The sequence below is a fragment of the Anser cygnoides genome, chromosome 13 (genome assembly GCF_040182565.1).
Source record: "Anser cygnoides isolate HZ-2024a breed goose chromosome 13, Taihu_goose_T2T_genome, whole genome shotgun sequence".
In the NCBI taxonomy this organism is placed as follows: Eukaryota; Metazoa; Chordata; class Aves; order Anseriformes; family Anatidae; genus Anser; species Anser cygnoides.
The window spans coordinates 7073411-7096935 of NC_089885.1; the positions used below are offsets into that span (position 1 = coordinate 7073411).

Genomic DNA, 23525 nt, shown 5'->3' on the forward strand with positions numbered 1-23525 from the left:
ACCTCTCCTATGAAGACAGGCTGAAAGAGTTGGGGCTGTTCAGCCTGGAGAAGAGAAGGCTCTGGGGGGACCTTATAGCTGCCTTCCAGTACCTAAAGGGGGCCTACAGAAAAACTGGGGAGGGACTCTTTGTCAGGGATGTAGTGATAGGACAAGGGATAATGGCTTTAAACTAGAAGAGGGCAGATATCTAATCTAAAGATATAAGGAGGAAATTCTCCACTATGAGTGTGGTGAGACACTGGAACAGGTTGCCCAGAGAAGCTGTGGATGCCCCATCCCTGGAGGTATTTAAGGACAGGTTGGATGGGGCTTTGAGCAACCTCATTTAGTGGGAGGTGTCCCTGCCCATGGCAGGGGGGGTTGGAGCTAGCTGATTGTTAAGGTCCCTTCCAACCTAAGCCAGTCTGTGAGTCTATGAATTCACAGGTAAATGAGAGCTACTGCAAACTTTTAAAGGAACGTTCAGCTTCCTCTATAGAATTTACTGGACATTTACCCAAGTAAGATGGGGATGGACTCTGATTGTACCTCATCCCAATATTTTGCAGAGCACCGAAGGTAACAAAGCATTGCTATCTTTCCTATCAGGCACAGTTTTCAGATATTTAAGCAGAATTGCAGTAATAGCACAAAAAGACATGAACTGACACAATATCAGACTAATCTTCCAATGGCAACAAACAAAGCCTTTCATTGTAATTATAAAGACATCGTTACATCTATATCCCAGAACTTTAAGCTGCCATAACAGACAGAAATACACCTACCAGAAAGATAAAGTGCCTTGTCCACCATGAATTCCTCAGCAAAGCGGATATGACAGAAATTCTTCTTACTCTTCCGAATAGCTATGACTTCTCCACACTGTTCAAACACCTCCATAATGATCTGCTCGGTCCCATTTTCTGGCAGTCCTCCAACAAACACGGTCTTACAGCCTGGGGGCCTCTCTCTTGTTGCTGGAGGGGGCAGATCTGAAAACAGCAACAGAAAGAAAAGAGGCCAGGTTAGGTTTGTCAGAACACTTTCTATTCATTTGCCCGTGTGCCCTAACAGGGTTCCTGGATTCCTTCAAATGTATGATTAGCAATATTGTATTTGACTTGATTAACAAAGAGTTGTACAAGCATTGCTGAGGTGCTCCACAAGAACAAACACATTTACCACCCTGTTTCCAAACAAACAGACCTCAGGAGTGTGAAGCTCTCCAAACGCTTTGCCTAAGGCTCATTGGTTCCTATCATAAAACTTGAGCAGCAGCTAGGACCTCAAAAAGTTATCACAGGAGGTGTTACACAAGCACAGCTTCAAGGACTGTCCAAACATACAGAATAAGTAGAAAACATATACAGAGGATTCTAAAGCTATACTGCAGTCTGTAAAGTCTGTGCCCTGACAGTGTGCTGGCAGGATTTCTGCAGTCAGGGAAAGCCTTGCAAAGTGTTGTGGAGTGTTTTGAAACAACCTTCATTTGCCCACATTGTGATCCCCAAATCCAAATATTATTTTTATTTAGGTGTCTTTCACTGGATGCAGAGATGCAAGACCAGGACCTTGAACAACATTCAATGATTTGTTGTTTGAATAATGCATATGGTACTGGACTGTGGCTGGTGTGCTAAGGGACAGGTAAGATAAATAGTGTTGTGCTTAATTACCCTGGTGTGGTCTCTTATGGACAGGCACTTCCCAGACAGTGAGGGAGCTGTCAGCTTTTCATCCTTCCACAGTGGGATGATCCTTGAACATTGCTGCCTTTCTGCATTACTTCCTGAAGAAGTCATTACTTCCTCTTCTTCCCCGTTGCCAATGGTAGGACATGTACAAACGGCACAAAGCTGCTGAACAATCCATGATTCTGTGATTTCAGCCATTGCCCAACTGAGCACATTATCACCTGGCTGTTCTGATGGTGGGGTATCAGGGCCATGAGCTGGGACTTAAAGGGCACAACACTGAGTGTGAGCGTTACTTGTTTGCCAGCACAAAGAGATGCATTACACTGTTACACGTTCAGAGGGTGGGAAGACTTGCAGTGCATCTTCATTCTGACATAGCGTTCAAAATTTTTGAACTGGCTTGTAAACAGTTAATTAAAAATAAAAAGCTGTTTCCAGGACAGTTGGATGTTATTTTTCTTTTTTTTTTTTTGGTTCTTTGTTTTGGGGGAATGGTATACTAATTGATATATCACGAGACGAGGCATTACCAGAGTTTACTTAAAATGCTGGGCACGGGAACATCACAGACTCTCACTCCTGGGAGCCCATCAGATTTGGGTGCCATCTGGTGGCACCTTCTTGTGAATTATATAGTGACATGCAGCTAAAAAAAAATCTCCTGCATCTTCTCCGCATAATTAAAGTGTCATATTTCCAGGGAACAGCACTGTTTCTGAAAAGATTAGGTAAGTTCCTCTTTTTCCAATCGAGAATTTCAAGGCTCTCCTACCTGAAACAGCCCCAGAGACTTCTGCAGGGCCCCAACGCTGTGGCTGAGCTACACAGGCTCAGGGGAGAAGTATGCCTGAGATTGTACTTCATACTTCTATCTTTCCCTGTTCATAACTTTTGTTTATTTTTCTACTTGAAAATTTATTGTTGATGCTTTACTGGGTGTGCTTCTCACTCTGCTTGTCTGGCAGTAAGTACAGCTCACGGGATCTGGCACCTTCTTCTCTGAAAACAAGGCAAGCAAAGCCCTGCCTACCTAGCACACAGTAATCTCAGGAAGACTGGGGGAGTGCTTGCTGCCAAGTTGCTTGCATTAACATAAGGGCTCATGCCAGGCTCTGCCATATGTTGGTACCCACTGCAGAAAGCAGACAAAGGGAACATGATTATGTGCAGCTCCTGTCAACCCCAGTAATGTGAACCAAGTGGAGGTGCCCCATTCCAACCACAGGGTGACAAACAGGCCATTAAAAGCTGTTAACTCATTTCACAAGTCTTGCAAATAAGTATCTTGTGATGGGAAATCCAGTCTCATGACAAGCACATCAAAATGGCTACACTACTGAGCGTTCACTATTTTTCCTGTTTTCTTCAAAGAGAAAACTAAGACTTCTAAGACCTGCCCTCTCTCTCTCTGCAATAGCACCTTCCGCTGTTCAAATCAGAGTCAGTTTAGTGAAGTGATAAATGAAGCAGCACAAGCCCGCATCCCACTGATAATGCTGTGGTAGATCTGCAACCTCTGCTCCTGCTAAGCTGGCTACAAGTAAGGAGGATTCAAAAGCAATTGTTACATCTTGACGTGAGCTTTGCTGACAGCATGTACAGGCTCCTGCAAACGTGAGATGCATTACTAAATCTTGGTTTGGCCAAGAACTACGTCCTTGCTCAACTGCCAACAGCCTCCCACTGCTACTGGTCTGCTCAGAGCAATAATACAGCACTGCAGTGCCACAGCTCAACACTGCTCTGTGGACAATATTAATCACATTAGGTCACATATTTCTGATTTTCCAAGTCAAACATTTACTGTATCACAGACAGTCATGTAACAAGGAGTGACCAAGGCCCCAGCACCAGTCAAAAAGATCGAAGGAGAATAAAACAGCCCCATGGAGTTCATGTTCTTTCCAGCGGGGAGGCAGAGCTGATCACAGGTTTAATTGATACAGTTAAGGTGTTGAGGAACATTTGTCCAATGTGCCCTTTGTAAGTACAGCCTTGTCCTCCCAGTCTCCTAGGTATACAAGTGTGCTGTGCACTTCCGTGGAACATACCAAACTTTGCTCCATGTATAACAGGAGTATCCAGTATTGAGAAGGTCCCTCCTAAATCTGTAACAGCCTTGGCAGCATTGCTTAGATGTGATGTAGACCCGATACAAAACTTACGGCAAGATGTACATTATGCACTCTGAGAGCAGCTTGCACAGTTCATGTTTTTCATTATATATGCAACAAAAGGAAGCATTATAAAGCCTACAAGTAGGAATGCAAGCCAAACACAAGAAACATTACTTACAGAAGCTTGAAGAAAGTGGTCTGCTCCCTTATAATATCCTCCCTCATATGATAACTAGCTTTAGCAGAGGAAAAACGTCTGAACATATAAAGATTGCAGCCTAGACCCCAGAAAAAGAAGCCACCAGAACACTCAAAAAGATACATTTTATTTTTACATAAAGACATAGTCTGAGGTTGCTTTCTGACAAAGAACGTAAGCCCACTCTCCCCAGAGCAGCAACAGGTCTCACAGTGATATTTGGCAAAATACTGACAAGCTCCAGGTTACCACCTTGCTGGCTGCTGGACTTAGCAGTCTTAAAAGGTCTAACAGACTCTCATGGCCACAACAGTTTACTACTAATTACCAGACCAGGAACTAGCTTCACACCATCATTTGGCAAAACTAAACTAAACTCTGTACTGCAGCTGCACACGCTTCACACTTACCTCTCGAGCTACACCAGCACACACAGATCCATACTACCTATAAAAGTGATGTTTATGTAATTATCTATGTAATTTAGGTTGTAACTCAGAAAACAAGAATGACATGTTCCCAGCAGGAATATTCTTTGATTCCCACTACAGAATAAGGACCACAGAAAGAAGTCAGGTAGGAAAGCTCCTTCCTCAGGAGCAACACTAATAAGAAGAGGAATCTAATATACCCGTTATACTACATGCCAACACGGTAGCCTCCATTAAGAAGTGTTGAAAGCTGTCATTAGATGTTCAGTGAGGTTCAAGAACAATTTCAAGTTTTCCAGATGGAATCCACAATGGTGATGGCCCTGTAATAAATCTCAGGGGAAAAAAGGGAAGTCTGCTCCTCATTTTTTCTGATGAGGAAGATAGCCAGTGGAGCCCAGATGGTAAGCATTACGGGGATTTAAGAAGGTCTACTGGGCATTAGAAGGCAGATTCCTGCAGAACACCAGCTACAGCTCACTATCCCAGGCTCCCACCACGCTCATGTGGAACACAGCTGCGAAACTGCAGTTTTTGTTAAGGCTGCTCTTGAGTTTCTGCTGCAGCATACAGTCCACACTGAACATTATTTGTCAAACATGCTTTGTTTTCTGAATCAGCCACTACATAGCAAAAACAAAACAACCACAGCATTAGCATTTATGACTTTTTTTCTGAAACCTAAAAAATGCCCTAAAAAATGAGGAAACATTCCTTTAATTCCCTGAGACAAAAATCACTGAGATCTGAAATCACCTGTTACTTAGATTTTTCAGGATCGGGAGACAGAGGTCACGAGCACGTCTTCACACTACTGCACATGCACCAGCATGTGGCAGAAAAAAATGATGCAACAGCAATGCTCCCCCAGAGGCATATGGGGCTGCAATCATGGGATAAGGCCAAGCAACACTTTCCCCAGAATACAAGAGGTATTAACATTGCAGCTGGCACTTATGTCCCACCACTATTCATCTGTATAGTTTCCAGTTCCAGGGACTGAAATATTTTCTTTCCCAATTTTTATTAACCTAACTGAACTGAAAACACTATTTATTGAAATTACAAACACTCAATGACAAAAGCAGATTTTTCCTACAGCTCTGTCACCTGTTTTTCAGCATCATGCTTTTGAGCATGGTGACTCACCCCACAGCAGCTATGTCCAGGCAGTGCAATGGCTCTTCTCTCATATACACATTTTTATATACATATTTTTGTACACATACACACACATTCATATACAGACAGAAAGAAGACAAAACATAAATAGACACTTACGTGGGTTAGGTGGGAAGAGAGTGCAGCTTTTGCAGTGAATGATCTCCTTCACAGCAGGCATATCTGGAGGAATGGGAGGAGGGACTATCCCCAAGCCTGGCATCATGGGGTTGATTGGAGGGATTCCAGTCATCATCCCAAGAGCAGGATCAAAATCTAAATGGGGAAGAGAATAAAGGAATCAGTTTTGGACTTATACAGTAATTGTTCATTCAGACAGCAAATTAAGTACTCCACCCACATGCATCAGTGAAAATTAGCTGAATAAACAACAACACAGAGGGATTCCAGAAATCAGAATTCACCAGAAAACTTTACATTTATACCCTTAGAAAAACTTTTAAAAAACTACGTCAATTGCCTCAGCCAAATAGACTTCCTCAGTTCAAATAAACTACTTCCCTTTCTACTCTGTAGATACCATCTCTTATCTAGCATCAAAACCTTTCCCAGTAAGTATTATATTGCCCATATAAAAAAAAAATCCATGATGTATGGCAACAGTGTAAAAGCAAACCCAGCTCAATTTTGTGAGGTAGCTAAGTAGGGCAGACAGCTTGTGACATGGTGTTAAGGGCACCACCTTGCATACTAGACAAGTGTACGAATTTCAGCAGCTAAGAATATGCCAGAAGAAATCTGGATAAAATAAACAGGAGCATTTAAGGAAATACTTTACCATTAAGTGTAACCTGCAATGGCAACACACATCTTACCCTGCTTAACTTGTTTCTAGGCTTTATTTAGTATTCTGACTATATCTGAATAAGTAGCATTTTATTCTGACTTTGCTCTTGCATTTAACCTCCAATGCTAACTAAAGCTAAGGAGAATTATCAAATGAGAGGTATTTTATCTGTTCTGAAGCTGTGAACACTGCGGAAGCAATACTTGCATGCAACCAAAATAGAAACCATATACATAAATTCCTTAGAAAGAAAGCTCACGAGTTTGAGAATGTCAGCAGCTAAACTGTATGGACAACCGACACCACCAGGGCCAGCTGGTACTATCAGGTTGAGATCTCAGGAACAATTTCCTCTTGCAGGTGCACATCATCTTCTCTACTGTCTACCACCATTCCTCTCTCTGTAGCAGAAGAAATTCTGAGGATCTAGGCAATCCCCAAAATACCACAAAACACTACCACTGAGTATGCTATCCTGAGCACTATGGAACCTCTGAATCTGGCTGCTTTTTTTCAGATGTAGGCAGATAAGATTTATTTTGTAAGGCACAGATGAAAATTACAAATAGGCAGAACTGAGTGGTGCAAGGCAGCACTTTCCTTTGATCCTAAGCTGGCATCATTTCAGGTTCTATTCATATCCCTTATGCAGGCAAGCAGTTTTGTACTCTTCTCTTCTACTTAGAAAAAGCTCCTACTTTGGATGAACAATAATCTGGATGCAAGACAGCTTTTAGCGTACAAATTGGATGTCTGAGTTTGGTAGCTGAATTCTATTTTCCTTTGTATTTTAAAATATTTTATCTGGGGCTACATTTCTACACAGTTTTATGTATATTGTTTTGTTCGCTATTTCACACCACACATGAACAGCGTCATAGTACAAACACAAATCCTCTGACATGAAGCAAATCCTCTGCCATGAAACAGACTTTTCAGAGAAAGGAAAATAAACTTCCCTGAAGCCAGTTGTGGAAAAAATCGATTTAAAGATACATGTGAATTTTATCCTTTTGAGATATACTAGTTTATTCACAATCACTTAACGCTGAGATATCCAGTCTGTGATACCTGGCTTGCAATGTGTGACATTAAAGTTACAGAATTTTAATATTTAAACTTCCATGTAGATTTCAGAAATTATGCTGCTGAAAAGACCAAGCAGACAGCACTGTTTTCAGCTATTTTAAACAGTACTTTCACTTGTCTTAAAAAAAGGATCAGCACATATGCTGGTGCCACACAACTCCCCAGAAACATACACTGGTTGTTAGTTTACAGAGGAAATAGATTGCAAGGTATGACTTTCAGATCTAGGGTTAGGCTGGGGCTGTATGATCAATGATATACCTGTACGTCTGCTATCGTGGGGTAGGATTTGCTTCTTCTACTGCAATCCTCCATGCAAGTGTTCTTTGAGCTGGGGTTTGGCTCACAGGCTTGGAGCAGCAAAGAGAAAATGCAAAGGGGCTGCCCCACCCCAGATCCCTGGGGTTTACATTCATGTACTGGTCAATTGAAGTTCAAGATGAAGGTCACCTTGTGAATGGCTGTGACCTTCAGTGGTAACACTCACTTGAAGATGTGAGATAGCAGGAGAAAAACTAAAGGGCTTAGTCCTGAGCAAGTAGTGTCTTGATGCAACCTGAAACAATATCACCACTGAAAGCAAACTGAAATACAACGAGCACAGTTACAGTCCCTTTCCCAAAGGGCTGAAAGAACACTTGCCAAAACCAACGTCCTAACCTTCAACTTACCAGTACTTCTTTCAGATTTCAAAGGTTTACAATGAGATGCTTGTTGCCAAAAAGGAGGGCAGGACATCTGTGCTAGTAAACTCAATCCCAGCTGTGAAGTTTTGAACCATTCTCACAAATACTGCCTGTCTATCCCAACCACACCCTGTCCATGCTGCAGGTAACGGAACAGGCCCCGAGGTACCCCTCTAAGAAGTGCAGATGGAGCCATGCCACTTTGGCGCACACCCACAACTCATCGTTTCTCCACAGCTTGTGCTATGATAAACACAGCCTTGGTATCATCCTACAGAAATCGTTGTTGAAATGGCAAAGAAACTCATCATTTTCTTGGAGCTGTACTCCGAAACATCAGCAGGGAGAATCTGGCCCTTGCCCACTGCTGCCCATAAAAAGCATCTGGAAGGAGGAGGAACAGCCAAAGCTCACACTGCTGAGACAGTAGGGAGGATGGGGGACAGGGAGCAGTAGTGATCTGCTGGAAAACGCAGACTGCTGAAATGCCCATGTGTTAGAATCTAAAGGTCCTGCTTGTCATCTCTGCACAGTTTGGCATAGGTACACCTATGAGATCAGGAGTATTTCACTGCTGGCCAGCAGAAAATGGACACAGCAGGAAAAAAAAAAAAACGGGAATAGAGCATAAATATCATTAAACATCAGAACTGATGACAGCCAAGTCTTCCATCTTTGGGAAGCAAGGTTCACAATGCTATTGCAGGGAAATCACACTAGCTGGCAGCAAAAGGTGCAAAATATGGTGTGTTTCAGCCACCTGCTCACCATCCTTGGCAAGGATGGTGGCTCTTCCTCCCAGCCCTACTCTGGGCTGTCTGCCACATGTCCAGAACAGACAAGTGAATTCACTGCTACTGCTTTTGTAAGCCTCTAAATTAATTTTCTTCATATTCTGTAAATCTTCACACCAATGAGAGCATGTGGTCTCCTATTGTCCTGGTAATTTGTTATTCCTTCAAGGTCAGTTGACAGTAATGGACATAGATGCCAATCAGAGAAAATCCTAATGGAGGAACACAGTAGCAGAGGAGCTTGAGGAATCGGAAGGAGAAGAAATCTAGGATGGGTGTTTCTCTGATTACGCTAGACTTACAGCTTCCTAAAAAGTGTGTAAAAAGTACAATTATCAGAAGCAAAAGAACTGGCAGGGTAGTGAACAACCACATTGTAAAGAAAGGTAGAAAGTGTGTATACAGAGGGAAACAGAACCTGTGGTCTTTGGATTTGTGGTGACCCCCACTTTTTATTGCTCAACCAGCAATATTCAAATGCTGGACAACTTGCTGTCTTGCTTAGAGGTCTGCTTTTCCTGTTAAGAAGCTCAGCCTGTGGCTACAGACCAGCACCTAAGAGGCTTAAGAAGCAAAATCAGAAGAGTCAGGCTCCATTTGTAAGGAAAATAAAAAAAAAAAAAAGGAGGAAAAAAGTCTTCAAGGACTCTAACAAGTTCAGAAACAGGCCTGGCAGGTGCAGTTTTGTTTGGTGAAAACTGATAACCTTTCAATACAAAACTGGCTTTACCTGGATGGCATGAAAGATGCTGTGTATTCATTTTAGATACTGCAATCCTGTCAAAGCATCTCACAACTACATGCTTTACTTCATCTGTAGAAACAGTATTAAGCTAGTAAGTTCTTAAGCATTTTTAGCCTTTTTTTTTTTTACTGTGACCTGAAACTTTAATCTCACCTGGCTTTAAGCAAAGATGGTCCACAGCATTTCAAGCTTCCACTGTCTCTCTTTTTTTATTTTTATGTAGATACTACAAATATGACTGGTCTAAACCTCAAAATATCATTGTGTGTGAGAACTAATCCACATTCACCAGGGCATTCTGCTCTTGCAATCAGATCAGAAAAAACATCATGCTCCTTCTAAAACATTCTCAGTCATTTGTGTTGGCTGCAGAACTCCTGATCCCAAAGTCTACTCTCAAAAGGATCAGGATGAACACTACTCAGAAGACCAAAAGCCTTCCCCATTCTTACATCAGGGAATGGGAAACTGGCCTCAAACTTGCATACGCTCCCAGTACAGACTTCTACTGATTTTCACTTGGCACATGTACGTGAGCAGGAGAAAAAGACATGAAAGCATCTCTTACAGCAAAGGCAAATGTGAAACTATGCCCAGGGGACAGAAAAGTCTACCCTACGCTGAGTCTGTTTTGCCTATCACGGTAATTGTTGAGCGATCTCCCCATCCTTATCTCAACACTTGAGCCCTTTCCATCATATTTTTTTCTTACTTTCTCTTTGAGGAGGGGGAGCAAGAGAGCAGCTGAGGTGGAGCTTGGCTGCCTACCCGAGTAAAAACACCACAGGTACAGCGCAGGTCTGTTATGACAGAAGCTCTTTAACAAACTGGATAGGTTGACTCATCCATGAACAAAGTGGCCATTTCTTGAGCAGAATCCTCCATTAATTTCTACCATATCCATTTTAATGCTTTGTTGCTCTCTTCTTCATTCTCCTCCCCCCTTCAGTCTAAGCACAGTTTCAGTTCATCTTAGAATGTGTTACTTGACGTCATTGGTTTCCTGAGCTCTGTAGACATGTCTCAGTGCAAGATGCTCCTCTTGCTAGTCCACTGCAGAGTTATTGAGGTAACCAACCCCCAGCAGCCACTGTCTGCATCAATAAATATGTATTCTCATTTCTTGTGAAATCAGTTTTAAAACACTGACCTTTAAATAAATCACTTGTAGACATTATACGCTGTGTTTGAAATGCATTAAATGCCTACTGCATAAAAAACACATTAATCTAACTAAAGTGAAATAGGTTCTTCCCAAAGACTTGTTTGAAAGAAAAGGTGGACACAGTCTGGATAACTCACATACCAGGCAGGAGGGGCTGTCCTGTCATTCCCATGGGAGCCATCCCTAGATTGTTCATCGCAGTGGCCCAGGCAGTTGGGTCTGACATTGGCAAACCCATCGGAATGGAGTCTAGGCTTAGATTTCTGCCACTATCTGCTGAGAGAAAAAAGGTAATGAAGAGCTCAGTGCATATCTTCAGTTTTCTGCTGGACATATGTTACTCAAGAAGGCTCTAAGGTATCAGCATACAAAAACAGATTTGACCCTAACATATAGAAAAAGGGCCAACTGAAAAAAAAATCAAGTAGATGACATTTCAAGGAAGCAAGTCTATGGAAGAACTGACTTCCAAAAGCATGTAAATTATGTTTTGTATGTTACAATACACAGCTCTAAGGGACCTTGAAGGAACACTGATTAAAGATAAGAATTTATGAAGAAGGGACAAATGTTCAGCAGGCATAAACTGCCATAATTACACTGAAATTGGAGATTGCCAGTCTGCTCAAGCAGAGAATATTTCCACTCCCATTTGAAGACATTTCTTCCCTTCTAAAAGGAGAAATGAAGCAGAGAACAGTGTTTCTGGCCGCAGCAGTTCCATTGTTATTTACTCAACATCTAGCAGAGTTATCTGGGGAGCCAGGTGGAACCATTACCATTATACAAATACCTGGCTTCATGTTAAGTACTCAAATGTTCAATGATTTAGTTGGGTCAACCATGCCTTTAGCTGATTACTTCCATGTACCACTACCAAGACAAAATGCTTTTCTTTCTGTTTGCACAGAAAAGTTTATTGTAGTAGTTCACTAACCATTTCCTCGTGGATTATGAGGACTTTATTCTGCTCCCCATCCCTACCTACCAGCTCAGGGGGCTGAGTACCCAGAGAACAACTGGTCTTGCTGCTAAAGGCTGAGGCAAAGAAGGCAATAAGTACCTCAGCCTTTGTCTCATGTCTTGTCACTATGTTTCCCTCCACATCCAATAAAGTGACTCCACCACCTCCTTGGGCAACCCGTTCCAATGCCTGACTGCTCTTTCTGAGAAGAAATGGCTCCTCATTTCCAACCTAAACCTCCCCCAGTGCAACTTGAGGCCATTCCCTCTAGTCCTGTCACTAGTTATCTGCAAGAAGAAAGGCTTCTGCCAACCAGTCTCCTAAAGAGGCCAAAGTCTGCCCCCGGGAAGTCCAAGGTGGCAGCTCTGCTAAGCCTCCTCCTTACTTTTCCAAGAATCGAAAACTCTATTAATTTGTGATCGCTATGTCCAAGAGGGCCTCCAATCTTCACATCACCCAGAAGTCCTTCTTTAATTACAGGCAAAAAGTCCAGAGAAATAATGAAAAGAACAAAAATTCCTGACGCTACCCACTTGAACCAGTCCTTTAGGACTGCTTTCAGACAGGGGACAGTCCTACTGGCTACATCTACATTACCTGTACTTGCAAATTGACTGAAGTCTCACTTCACATGAGATATATTTGATAGCACAAAAGTGGAAGCCACCACATCCTTTCCAGAGGGAAAAAGCAAATTCCCTCCAGTTCTCTTTCTGTCACGCTAGAGAGGTCTCACACTTGCTGCACGTAACACACCTGGGAGAGGTGTGCAACTGCAAGGTACATTCGGAGTGAGAGACACTCACATGCCATCAATATGTTAACTGAACTCCCAAGCAAAACACTCAGGCTTTCACACCTCCAAAGAACTCCTGATGTTCGTAGCTTCTTGGTAGTAGAGGCAGGTAATGATTTTATAACACATCACACTATGCACTGCAAAACTGAAATTAACGCTATGTCTTGTTCTACAATTGGAGAAAATGTGTCCAAGAAGATGAGAAAGCTATCTTCTTTAATAACTCAGAAGAGGAAAAGGAGCCCTACTTTGGCTGAAAAGAGATATCTTAGGGCAAAACAGACAAGGAAAAGTGTTAAATAGACAATAATAGCTTCAACAAGTTTGGTTTCATTATGTTATCTTAACCATGAATGTCTCCATTCATTCAGACTGTTCTACCTTCTAAGTTACTACTTTTCATTATAGTCATGATTTTAATACTGAGATATTGTTGAATTAGAAAAAAACATCTATTGGGACAGGTATAGTGATTCCACAATGGTTTTGAAAAATACAAAACTGCTTTCATTTTTACACAGAAATACTAAAGATGATTGATTCAAAGCCATGTAAGAATGGAAACACAAACACTGGTCTGACTGCAAACAGTACCAGACCACAACTTTATTTCCATCTATCCAGCGCAGAGCAATTTCTGCACTGACATCTTAGCACAGCAGCTGGTTTTGGTCTGCACTTAAGCAGGTGTCTTGTCCATCATCAAATACTCAGCTGCTACATAGCTCACCTGGAGGAACGTTTGTTCTCTTCCTCTTCTTGCCCGGATCATTTCCATTCTCAGTTGGGCTTTCCAACACCCGTGCACCACTTGTGCTGCTGAACTGCAGAGATTTGCTGTTGCTGGCAGGATCAAAGGACATATGGTTTAAGCCTGAAAGACAAAAACGCACTCAGATACAGTTACAATGGTTTGGGATGCTTCAGGATCACAGTAATAAAAGAAATGCCCAGTCCCAGGTACAGCTGGTACCCTTCAGGCCCCTTAAGGAATTGTGCCTGCTGTTTATCCTCACAAGTATGCCTGATCTTAATGTTACACTGATATCACTTCGAATTATTACTCATAAACATTAATCCCAACACTCCTCTCTCGACTCACAAAAATCAAGCGTGTTATGCTATAAACCAGAGGTGCGTCTCCCTGGCATTGTCTAGCATTTCCCAGTTCGGAAACTCAGAAGCCATGGCTGGCCTGCCTGTGTGCTGGGCACACACGGACACATGCTGCAAGAGGTGCTGGCAGAGTCACGGCTCTCGGAATGCCGGAGTGCCTTTAGTCACATTGCTCAGAGTTTGTTATTGATAGAGAAGATCTACTGATGATTTTGGTTTACTCAAGAATAAGTGTAGGTAGGCTTATTTAATTTAACATGGGTCAAAGATATAAAAAGATTTAGAAGATATAAAACCAGAACAGTTAAGATGGTATGAACAACTGAGACCTCCTCGCCTGCTTCTGTGCCACAGGAAGCTCCCATCTCTTTCCCTTGCTCTAACCTCCACTCCACCCTAAAAGCTCAATCAGGAGAACCTATGCCTCCTCTTCTACTTTGCAGTGAGACGGTACCGAGCAAAAGCTGTATAGCTCTTTTAAGATGTGGTTGACACAGCACAATAGTACGGAACTGTGGCAGGCTTAGATCCACACACAAAATTTACTGTAAACACAACCTCTGACAGCACACGATGTCAGCTTTAGACTGAGCTGCCCATCATCCACCTTACAAGCTGAGTTACGCCATGATCTTTGGAGGACACTACCCATGCTTTCCAGGATGGTTCCCAATTGAAGGAGATGTCAAGGCCCGTACAGACCCATAAAGACCAGAATAAGGTGTTAAAAATAGGGTAACTTCTTAAATATTCTCTAGCCATAAAGTACATTCTGCAATACCAAGAAACAAATAGTCTGAACCCTACTTAAAAATTACTTCGCTGATCACTCAACATCACGTTTGTTGTGCTTCGTGAAAGTTTTGAGTTTTTCCTCACTCACAAATATCCCCGTTTCCATGCAGGACACGTTATTTCAGTGCTGAGTCTGGGTTTCACAAGAAATACCCAATGCTATGTTTACCATGTTACACGTGAAGAAGGAGCAACAGTTAAGGAAGAGTAATACGATTGAGCAGAACAAAAGCTGCCAGAAAGAAAGCAAACGCTCACTGGCAGGCCAGCCTGTGCATTTACCCCCAGCCTCCACCACAGGTGTCCAAGCGCTTCACAGCTGAAGTCCGCCACCTGCGCTCACACAGCCCGAAGAGGCAACCAGCTACTTCAGATCAGGCTGCACATACAGAGGGCTCCCTGCAACAGGTAGAAAACTGATAAAGTGAAGTAGCAATGGAAGAACATTCAATAGCAATGCCAACAGCATAAGGTCCTGGCAGACTCCTACACCTGATGACTGTAGTCCTCAGACTGCTTCTTCTTCAGAGTTTAACTCCCAACATCCCTCTGCCTTTCTGACCAACGTTGTAAAACTACCTTTTCTGAAGCTGCTCCAAGGAAAAGGTGGGGGGGTTTTGGTTGGTTGGTTTTGGTGTCTCAGAAATTGTCCTGGAGTTACTCAAGTAAAGATCTGAAAGGCTACCCAGAGGCCTGAAAGAGTCAAGTCTCAAAAGAAGTGACTTTAAAAAAATAATTAAAAAAAAAAAATACTCCTTCCCCTTCCACCCCACAGAAGCAACCCTTAAACTCATTCCATCACTAGGCTTTAGTTTCTCTGCCCACTCAAACTTCCACCTGCACACCCTGAGCATGCAAACACCCGATCCAGAGGATAGCACAGCCGCTGGGACAGCACCCAATTCAAGACAGGACACCAACATTCATGCAGTTACTTATGGGTGTATTTCTAAGATGTCTGCCCTCCCAGTATGGACGGATACCTAGTCAACCCAGCAACATCTACAAACCTTTAGGGGATATCAGGAAACAGAATAAAAAGACAAACCACATCCAGCCACTATATACATGAAGAAAAACTAATTACGCAAATTTGAACCAAAGGTGATTGAAGAAATCTTGCTTTGCAGCTTCCAGCGTGTTTCCTAGTTCAAGGCATTACAACCATTCCAGAGTAATTTTGAGCTTCAATAATCACTCTCCACAGATCTGTTATGGACAAACTGAGGTGATGGTCAGCTGTGTGTCATTTACGTGCCTAAAGAATTTGTCCCTAACCATTCCTGCCTCTTTACCATGGCCTTTTTCTCAAAAAAAAAAAGAAAAAAAAAAAAGGTAATAAGAAAAAAGTACTTTGTAAACAATCACAGCAAGTTTTAGAGAGGTATACTGCCCTTAACTGAGCTCTGAGTTCATTGTTCCACCTTCTGTTGGACCTAGCCCTTGCAGGGATGCAAGACTGAAGGGACACTAAAATTTTCAGTTTTATTTATCTTTATCTCATCAAACTCACTGTGAACACAAAGCCAATGCAAAAAAAATCTGGACTAACACGAAGTGATAAAAATAGCTGCATTTCTGCTAAGCCATATGTTCCTGGGAGAAACCAGCAAAACTACAGGAGTATCAAAGATGCCAATTACGCTGCCTCAATGCACTGATAGGCTGAAACATGGCAACAGCTTCATTTATACCGATCCTTTCCCTAGACACACTGCAAGCTGGAGGCAGCGCCGTGATTTCTATTCTAGAGGATTCCACTTCCAAGAACTTGCTAATAAATACAGTTGCTGTGTATGGCTGTAAATAGACAAGAGAGTGGATACAGAGAGTCTAAGGGGGCTCTTCTCTTAGCTACTGAAAGGTGAGAATGCAAGAAGCAGCCAAGAAAACAAGCACTGTTCAGCTGGCAACAACCAACAATAGTCACGCACAACTATGCAAGATGCCTACAATGCTGTTTCTTAAATACTCCAAAGTCAAAATATCACGGAGGTCATAAGGCTTCAGGAAAACAAATCACGAATGCAGCAGGTTAAAAATAGAGAGGCCGTGCACAGTAAAGTAGTCAGAAAATAAAAAGAGCGACTGTAAAACTTACCTCTCTTATCAAGAGATAAGAGATATAAGAGATATTACCTTTTTATCAAGAGATAAGAGAGATCTTCCCCACCCCAAGCCTGCTCTTCTCCAGGTTAAACAATCCCAGCTCTCTCATAGCTCACTAACGTCTTCTACGATCCCATCTGATGGCCCTTCACCGGGCTCACTCTAGTACATCCACGACTGCCTCGCAGTGGGGAGCGCAGAGCCGGACACGACACCCGAGGGACGCCTGCGCCGGTGCTGAACGGAAGGGTCAGCAGTGATCTCCCACCCTGCTGTCCATGCTCAGCCTAAGGCAGCCCAGGAGGCTGCCGACCTCGTTTGCTGGGAGGGCACGCTGTTGTGTATGCACAGCTACCTTAAGCACAGGCTATTCCAGAAGCACGTGGATAGGCCCATTCGTTTCAACACACACCAACCACAGGCACTACATCAGTCTTTTCCATAATGCTACAGACTGGGGTTTCCCTCCCCCCAAGAGGAACCCTCCTGCGGCAGCATTAGGTTCCCAGCATCACCTCCCAAACAAGCCAGGATTCTCAGCTTTATGTTCAGCCACCAGCTCAGCCACCTTTGCTCCTGACACCTCTTTTAGGGACAGATTCCTGTCGGCTCCCTAGAGCAGAGTAATCCTGAGTTGCCCTCCCTACAGGACATCTAACTCCTCACAGGCTCTACAGTCACGCAGAGCACAAAGAGCCAGGTAATCAACAATACTTTCATCACCAACCTGTTTTCTAAAATCCACAAAGTTAGGCTGTTGTAATTCAAAACAACTGTAAGGCACCAACAAGATATCCCGTTCAGTCCTGAACACTAGATTTTAACTAGATCAAGCGCAGAACTGCCAGATGTTTAAAAAGATCACAGCAAACGAGGCTATTGCTTAACCATAGCCAGAGAGCATCACATAAATGCTCAGGAAGACACGAATGACGGCTGAACCTCTCAGTTTTCCCAGTGGGAGAACAAAAGGATTCACAATTTGGGAATTCACTTGAAACTGGAACATGGAGTAAGACATCAATATGAAGCTAAACTGCTCTGCTCGTTCACAGCACCGGGCAGGAAGCAGCTTCCAACAGCTGTGGTCAGCGAAGCAGGGACTGCTCAGAGCTCCTTAGCAGCCCATGCCAAAGCAGAGAGGGTCTGAACCAGGGAACGAGAGGTAGTGCAGGAACTGACAGAACGAAAACCCCTCTCTCCTGGTGAAGGGCAAACCTCCAGCAGCTAGCACCAGGCACCACAGCACTGCGGTCTCTGTAACTGGAGCAAGGGCAGAGGCAGTGCCTGCAGCAACAAGTAGAAGCTTGGCTAGTCTGACAGCTTGGGCAGGGGGAAGACACACACGACACAAAACAAGCAAACAAACAAACATCCCATGCCACTGGAAGATATTAGGAACGAGGTCGCTCATCCCTGGCTATCACAGCCTACCTCGTGCTCACAAAATGATCTAAACCCACCTTCACAAGCAGGCTACCCCTGTACGAAGGGTAGGTGGGAGACTAAAGGCAACAGTAGCATGAATTAAAGTTCAATGGAGGTGGGTTTTTGTTTGTTTATTTGTTTGTTTTGTTTTGGGGGGGCAGGGGGGAAGCAAATGAAGTTCGGTTTGAACTCGATGGCTGTCTAAAGGATGAGGATGCACTCAGCTCAGCATCACCTAACCAAACGCATTTCTAATTATCAAGGTCCAGGCACTGGCTGTGAGCGATGTGGGCACAACACAACCAAAGCATTATAAAGACAACCAGAGACACCACAGTCCTTGGAGAACGGACCATGGACTTGCTCCAGACATCTCATGAATAGCCCACTCCCAAAAAAATTATTATTTATGGGCTCTCCATTAAATATAATCTGATATGATCTGTGACAGATGCAACACATGACCCCCAGACGTGAATGCAGCAGCATTTTTTGCACTAGCACAAATGCACGGTGTCAGATTAATGCTCAACGATAACCCCACAGGGCATGATTAAGGGGGCACTAGTACCAGAAATCCAGCTCCAGATTCACCGTCTCATCAAGCCATGGCTGAGGTCACGCCACTGCAATATTTGTGAGACCACATTAGGAGTAAATCAGTGAAGAGGTCAGATTTAAAATCCTCATTTTCTCCCCACTGGAGGATTTTGGTTTGTTTTTAACCACAAGCCACATAACAACTGACACGTCTTACAGAGCAATCGTAAAACAGAGATACCAGTACAACGAGGGGACAAGAGTAGGATTAAAACCAAAACCTATTAGGTTGCTCAGAGATTTCCAGCACAAGAGACTGATTTTTCTATAACCTTTTTTTCAACTGGTATTTCACAGGCATAGGATGCACTTTGAGACAGTGCTGAGGCAGCAAAGATTCCTTACTGTGAATTAGGAGGTAAGATTTAAACAGCTAAAATATTATTGCTTCAAATCAAGCTTTGTGTCTGAAAATATTACTGTAAGTTTGCACTCCTGTTGTAAAACTCACTCCAATTAATTGCTTTATGCCAAACAAGTTATTTTGCAATGTAAAAACTGCTTTAGAGCTACCCTTCTCATTGTATGTGCCCTTCCATATAGTCTAAACCTCTTCAAGAGATGAAAATAGGAAGAAAGAACTTCCTTGGTTTTAAAGCTAACCCTTTGCGCTTACAACTTAATCACCGCAGGCAGAGCACGTGGTCCAAGTGCTGTGGAAGAGAAGCCCACCGTCCTCTTTCAATGGACTCCGACAAGAATTCCACAAGTCAGAAGTCTTCAGAAGCTGAAGAAACCAGGAGCTGATGAATCATAGCATAGGTTGGAAAAGGTCTCTAAGATCATCACGTCCAGCCTTTATCCTAGCACCGTCAGGTCTACCACTGAATCACGTCCCTGTGTCCATATCTACAGGGCTTCTGAATACCTCCGGGGTGGTGGGTGACTCAGCTGCTTCCCTGGGCAGCCTGTCCCAATGCCTCACAACCCTTTCAGAGAATTTTTTTTCCTAGTATCTGACCTAAACCTCCTCTGGCGCACCTTTTTCCTCTTGTCCTATCGCTTGTTGCTTTGGAGCAAAGACTGACCCCCGCACCCCACTACAGCCTCCTCTGAGGTAGTTGCAGAGAGCGATAAGGGCTCCCCTGAGACTCCTCTTCTCCAGACTGAGCAACCCCAGTTCCCTCAACCATCCCTCACACGACTTGTTCTCTAGACCCTTCGCCAGCTTTGTGGTCCTTCTCTGGACACCCTCCAGCACCTCAGTGTCCTTCTTGTAGCGAGGGGCCCAAAGCTGAACGCAGCGCTCGAGGTGCAGCCCCACCAGAGCTGAGTGCAGGGGACGATCACCTCCCTCCTCCTACTGGGGCCTCCCTGGCCCCAGTATTTCTGACACAGTATTTCTGTTACAACACACTAACTACTGAGAAGTACCCCACCTTGGGAAAGCTTTCACTTGCTTCCCCAAGACGGAGAAAGGCAGAGGCCAAGAGGCAACTGACGCAGCATTACCAAGAACAGAAGCAGCACAGACAGTGAGCACACTGCCACTGCTCTCCCGCAGCATGGGTTCTGTTCCCAGAACAAACCAAGCCAGAGAGAAGATCTTCAGTGTGCTTCAGAGCACATTTCTCTGTTGCTCACATAATGAAATCACACATTATGGAAAATCCTCATTATATCAAAATTTTCACCCTACAACTGGTCAGTGCCATGCCCAGCAGCCGCTGTCAGAACCAATTGCCTGTTGTATTGTGTCTGTGAACTAACATTCAGCTTTAGCTCCGATCCATATCCCGTCGCACACAAAAACATGCACAGATGGAAGCTGCAGCTCTCACAGCACACGTTCAGAAAGAGTCTGAATAGTGATAAGGAAGATCACAGTGTTCCAGGCATAAATCAAGGGAAGGATCTATCCTCACTGGGTCTCATGCCAGCCCCTTGACAAGACTTCATTTTCCAACCACTCGTTCCCGCTAACAGAACTTGGCCATTGGTCTTAATGATCAGAAAAAAAAAAAAAAAAAAGGAAAAAGAGTCAACTTCTTTTGAACTGAAAAGCATTGTTTTACAGATCATTTTTATTACCGACAGCTGAAAATGCCAGCAACAATTCTACCCAAAATGCAACTTCGCACAGCTTGGTGTGCTTTAAAATTGTATTCCTTAAAACAGGACCCTAGCGGGGCTTCCACTTCAACATTTTTGCAAAAATCTTACCTGCTGGATTCACCCACGTTCAATCAAATGACAGCACAAGCTCTGTGCACAAGCCTAGCACTGCTTTAGAGGCAGAGCGGTTCGCCCAGGGTGCACACCCTAACAGCAATCTCGTGCTACTGCCGTTTAGGCACTCCAACATCTTGCCATCCAACTAGTTAACAAAATGCAGGTGCACAAATCAATCCCCTGTAACTCAAAAAAAAAAAAAGTAGTAACAAGTACCCTGTAAGTCAAGGTGTCCTGTAAGTATTTTAATCGCACACTCAGAAAGCCCACATGGTTTATACCATTCACCAAGCTTCTCACTTGCCTCAGCATAAAGAAGGAAGAACTTCAGAAACGGGCTGACGCAGGCTTTGCTATAAATATTGGTCTACCTTTTGCCAACATTGGCAAATGCTGGAAGTACGTATTTCCCAACCTGAACAGCGGTCCCTTTTCTTACCCAGGAACAAACAGAATTGCAGAATACAAACTTCCATCCGATTACAAACTACTTGTTTTTATGTCTAAAGAAATAAATTCTGGAAGAAAAAGTACATAACACCGACAGTAATCAATTAGAAAACACAGAGAAAAGAAAACAACAAGGGAAAGGAGAGAATAAAGATACCGAGGCTTTGAAGTCACATTTCAACACCAAACATTTGCTTTCTGAAACTAGTTCCCAGGTTTAAAACCTACTGTTGTGTTTGTGCACTCTTTTCTACTGTTCTCCTGTCTAAACTGTCATGGTTAGAGCTTTATAACAATTAGTTTAACAGACGCACATTTGATAGAGAAGCTGCCTAAGCAGGCTGAAGAGATCAACATACTTTTGATAGTTACTTCTGTCAATTCCATATAATCCTTTATTCTAAGGACACTCATCCAGACAGCCTCAGAGAAACATACGTTCAAGAGAATTACACGAAACGCACACGGTACCTGCATACTGCACGAGAAACATGGCAAGATACTGATAGTACTTCAATATTTCAGCCAGTTCTCCTGCCCCCTCCAGTTTGCTTATCTGTTTGTTTGAAAGGTGGATGGTTCGGCTCCCACACAAGGCTTCTGGCTTAGTGCAGCTCCACAAAAGCCACTGAGCACGAAAGGAAGGTGGGTCAGTAAAACTACCACTGCAGTTCCCCACCAGCAGGCAGTGACAGCCCAGGCATCGAGAGCACAGGTTAGGACGACAGTTTACAAACTGCAACCGCATGTGTCCCCATCAGTCTCCAGTGACTGACACCAATGGGCTGATTCTTGGGTGGGGGGGGAAGGAGGTGAAAGAGCAGCTGGAAAACTGATTAGCAGTAATAAATCTGAATCCGCGAGGGATTTCATACATCAATGCTCTAAGCGCTGGCATGCAGTTAAACAAACCCCGTTTGCATGCCTGAAATTACTTGCCTCTGCACCAAAGATTAAGTCCTGGTAATCCTTGAAGATAAAAGGCACACACAGCCCACTTCTTGATTCTGGGAGCTTGTAGTGAAAAAGAAATATTAACTTCAGGCAAGCTTATTCTAGCAGGGCACTGTAAGAAAAGAGCTGTGAAGACTTACTCTCTTCTTTGCCTCCAGAGACACAACATTCACAACACTAAAGGTCTATCTGTAGCGCTTTCAAGTAAATGGCATGTATTCACAAACCACTGCCAACGCAGCAGCAAAAACACGGAGACTTGATCAAGTTGTGTATGAGACGTGTTTTCTGTTTCCTGTTATAAACAGAGAAGACACAAAGGAAAACACGATGTACTGGTGTGCGTGCGCACCTACACGTGTATATCCACAGACGCCTGGTCTTCGCTTCCCTGTGGCAAGTCCTCAACAGTCCTAACAAAGCCTCCGTGGCCTAACCACCGTGACAAATCTCCAAATATTTCACAGCACAGAGTGTTTTTAGGACACTCACATCGCTCTGTCAAACCACCTGTCCCTGTGACACAACATCTAGAACTCGTTTCACGCCAACACCTGCGCTTACAGGCGGTGCGCAGACTCACTCTGGAAGCGGAGGTGCACAGCACGTAGCTGCAGTACAGAGAGGAACACGCCTAATCCCAGGCAGCTCATCATCTAGCTGGGGTACGAAGCGCTCTCCAGAAGCCACCCTGCCAACCTCACTCTCGGTATTTCCGGAAAGTAATACGTGCACCTTTGCACAAACGCACAATCTAAAATACCACTGTGAAAGGCTCAGAGACTCATCCCTGTCAAGACCAGTTTTCCATTTCTATCACCCCTGCAGAACCATACACGCAAGCAGATCAGATGTGTTTCTACAAACGAAGGGATGCAGGAATAACCGAACCTCGGACATAGACCTACTGGGGTGGAGCAGGAGAGTGAATTCCCGTGGAAAATTCACACTCACAGAATAGTTTGGGTTGGAAGGGCCCTTACACACCAGCCACTTCCAACCCCCTGCAGGGGGTGCAGGGACACCTCCCACCAACCCAGGCTGCCCAAGGCCCCGTCCAGCCTGCCCTTGAGCACCTCCAGGGATGGGGCATCCACAGCTTCTCTGAGCAACCTGTTGCGGTGCCTCACCACACTCATAGTATAGAATGTCTTCCTTATATCTAACCTAAACCTGCTCCTCTTTTAGTTTAAAGCCATAACCTCTTGTCCTACTGCTACAGTCCTTGATAGAGCGCCTCTCCAGCTTTCTTATAGCCCCC

The 23525-nt window shown here is 43.7% G+C and overlaps 1 protein-coding gene across 6 annotated transcripts in view; it reads right to left on the reverse strand.

Annotated features, from left to right (window-relative positions):
• Nucleotides 1-23525, reverse strand: part of ENOX2 (ecto-NOX disulfide-thiol exchanger 2) — a 50674-nt gene that overhangs the window by 24981 nt on the left and 2168 nt on the right. For 2 of the 6 annotated variants that reach the window (XM_067005102.1, XM_067005104.1), the window contains 4 exons: nt 13371-13514; nt 11019-11153; nt 5711-5866; nt 771-977 (listed from right to left, as the gene is read on the reverse strand). In XM_067005102.1, coding sequence (XP_066861203.1) covers nt 771-977; nt 5711-5866; nt 11019-11153; nt 13371-13514 — 642 coding nt within the window. Of the gene's footprint in view, nt 1-770; nt 978-5710; nt 5867-11018; nt 11154-13370; nt 13515-21781; nt 22604-23525 lie in introns of those variants that run through there. The other 4 variants (XM_067005099.1, XM_067005100.1, XM_067005103.1 and 1 more) reach the window with 4 other exon arrangements.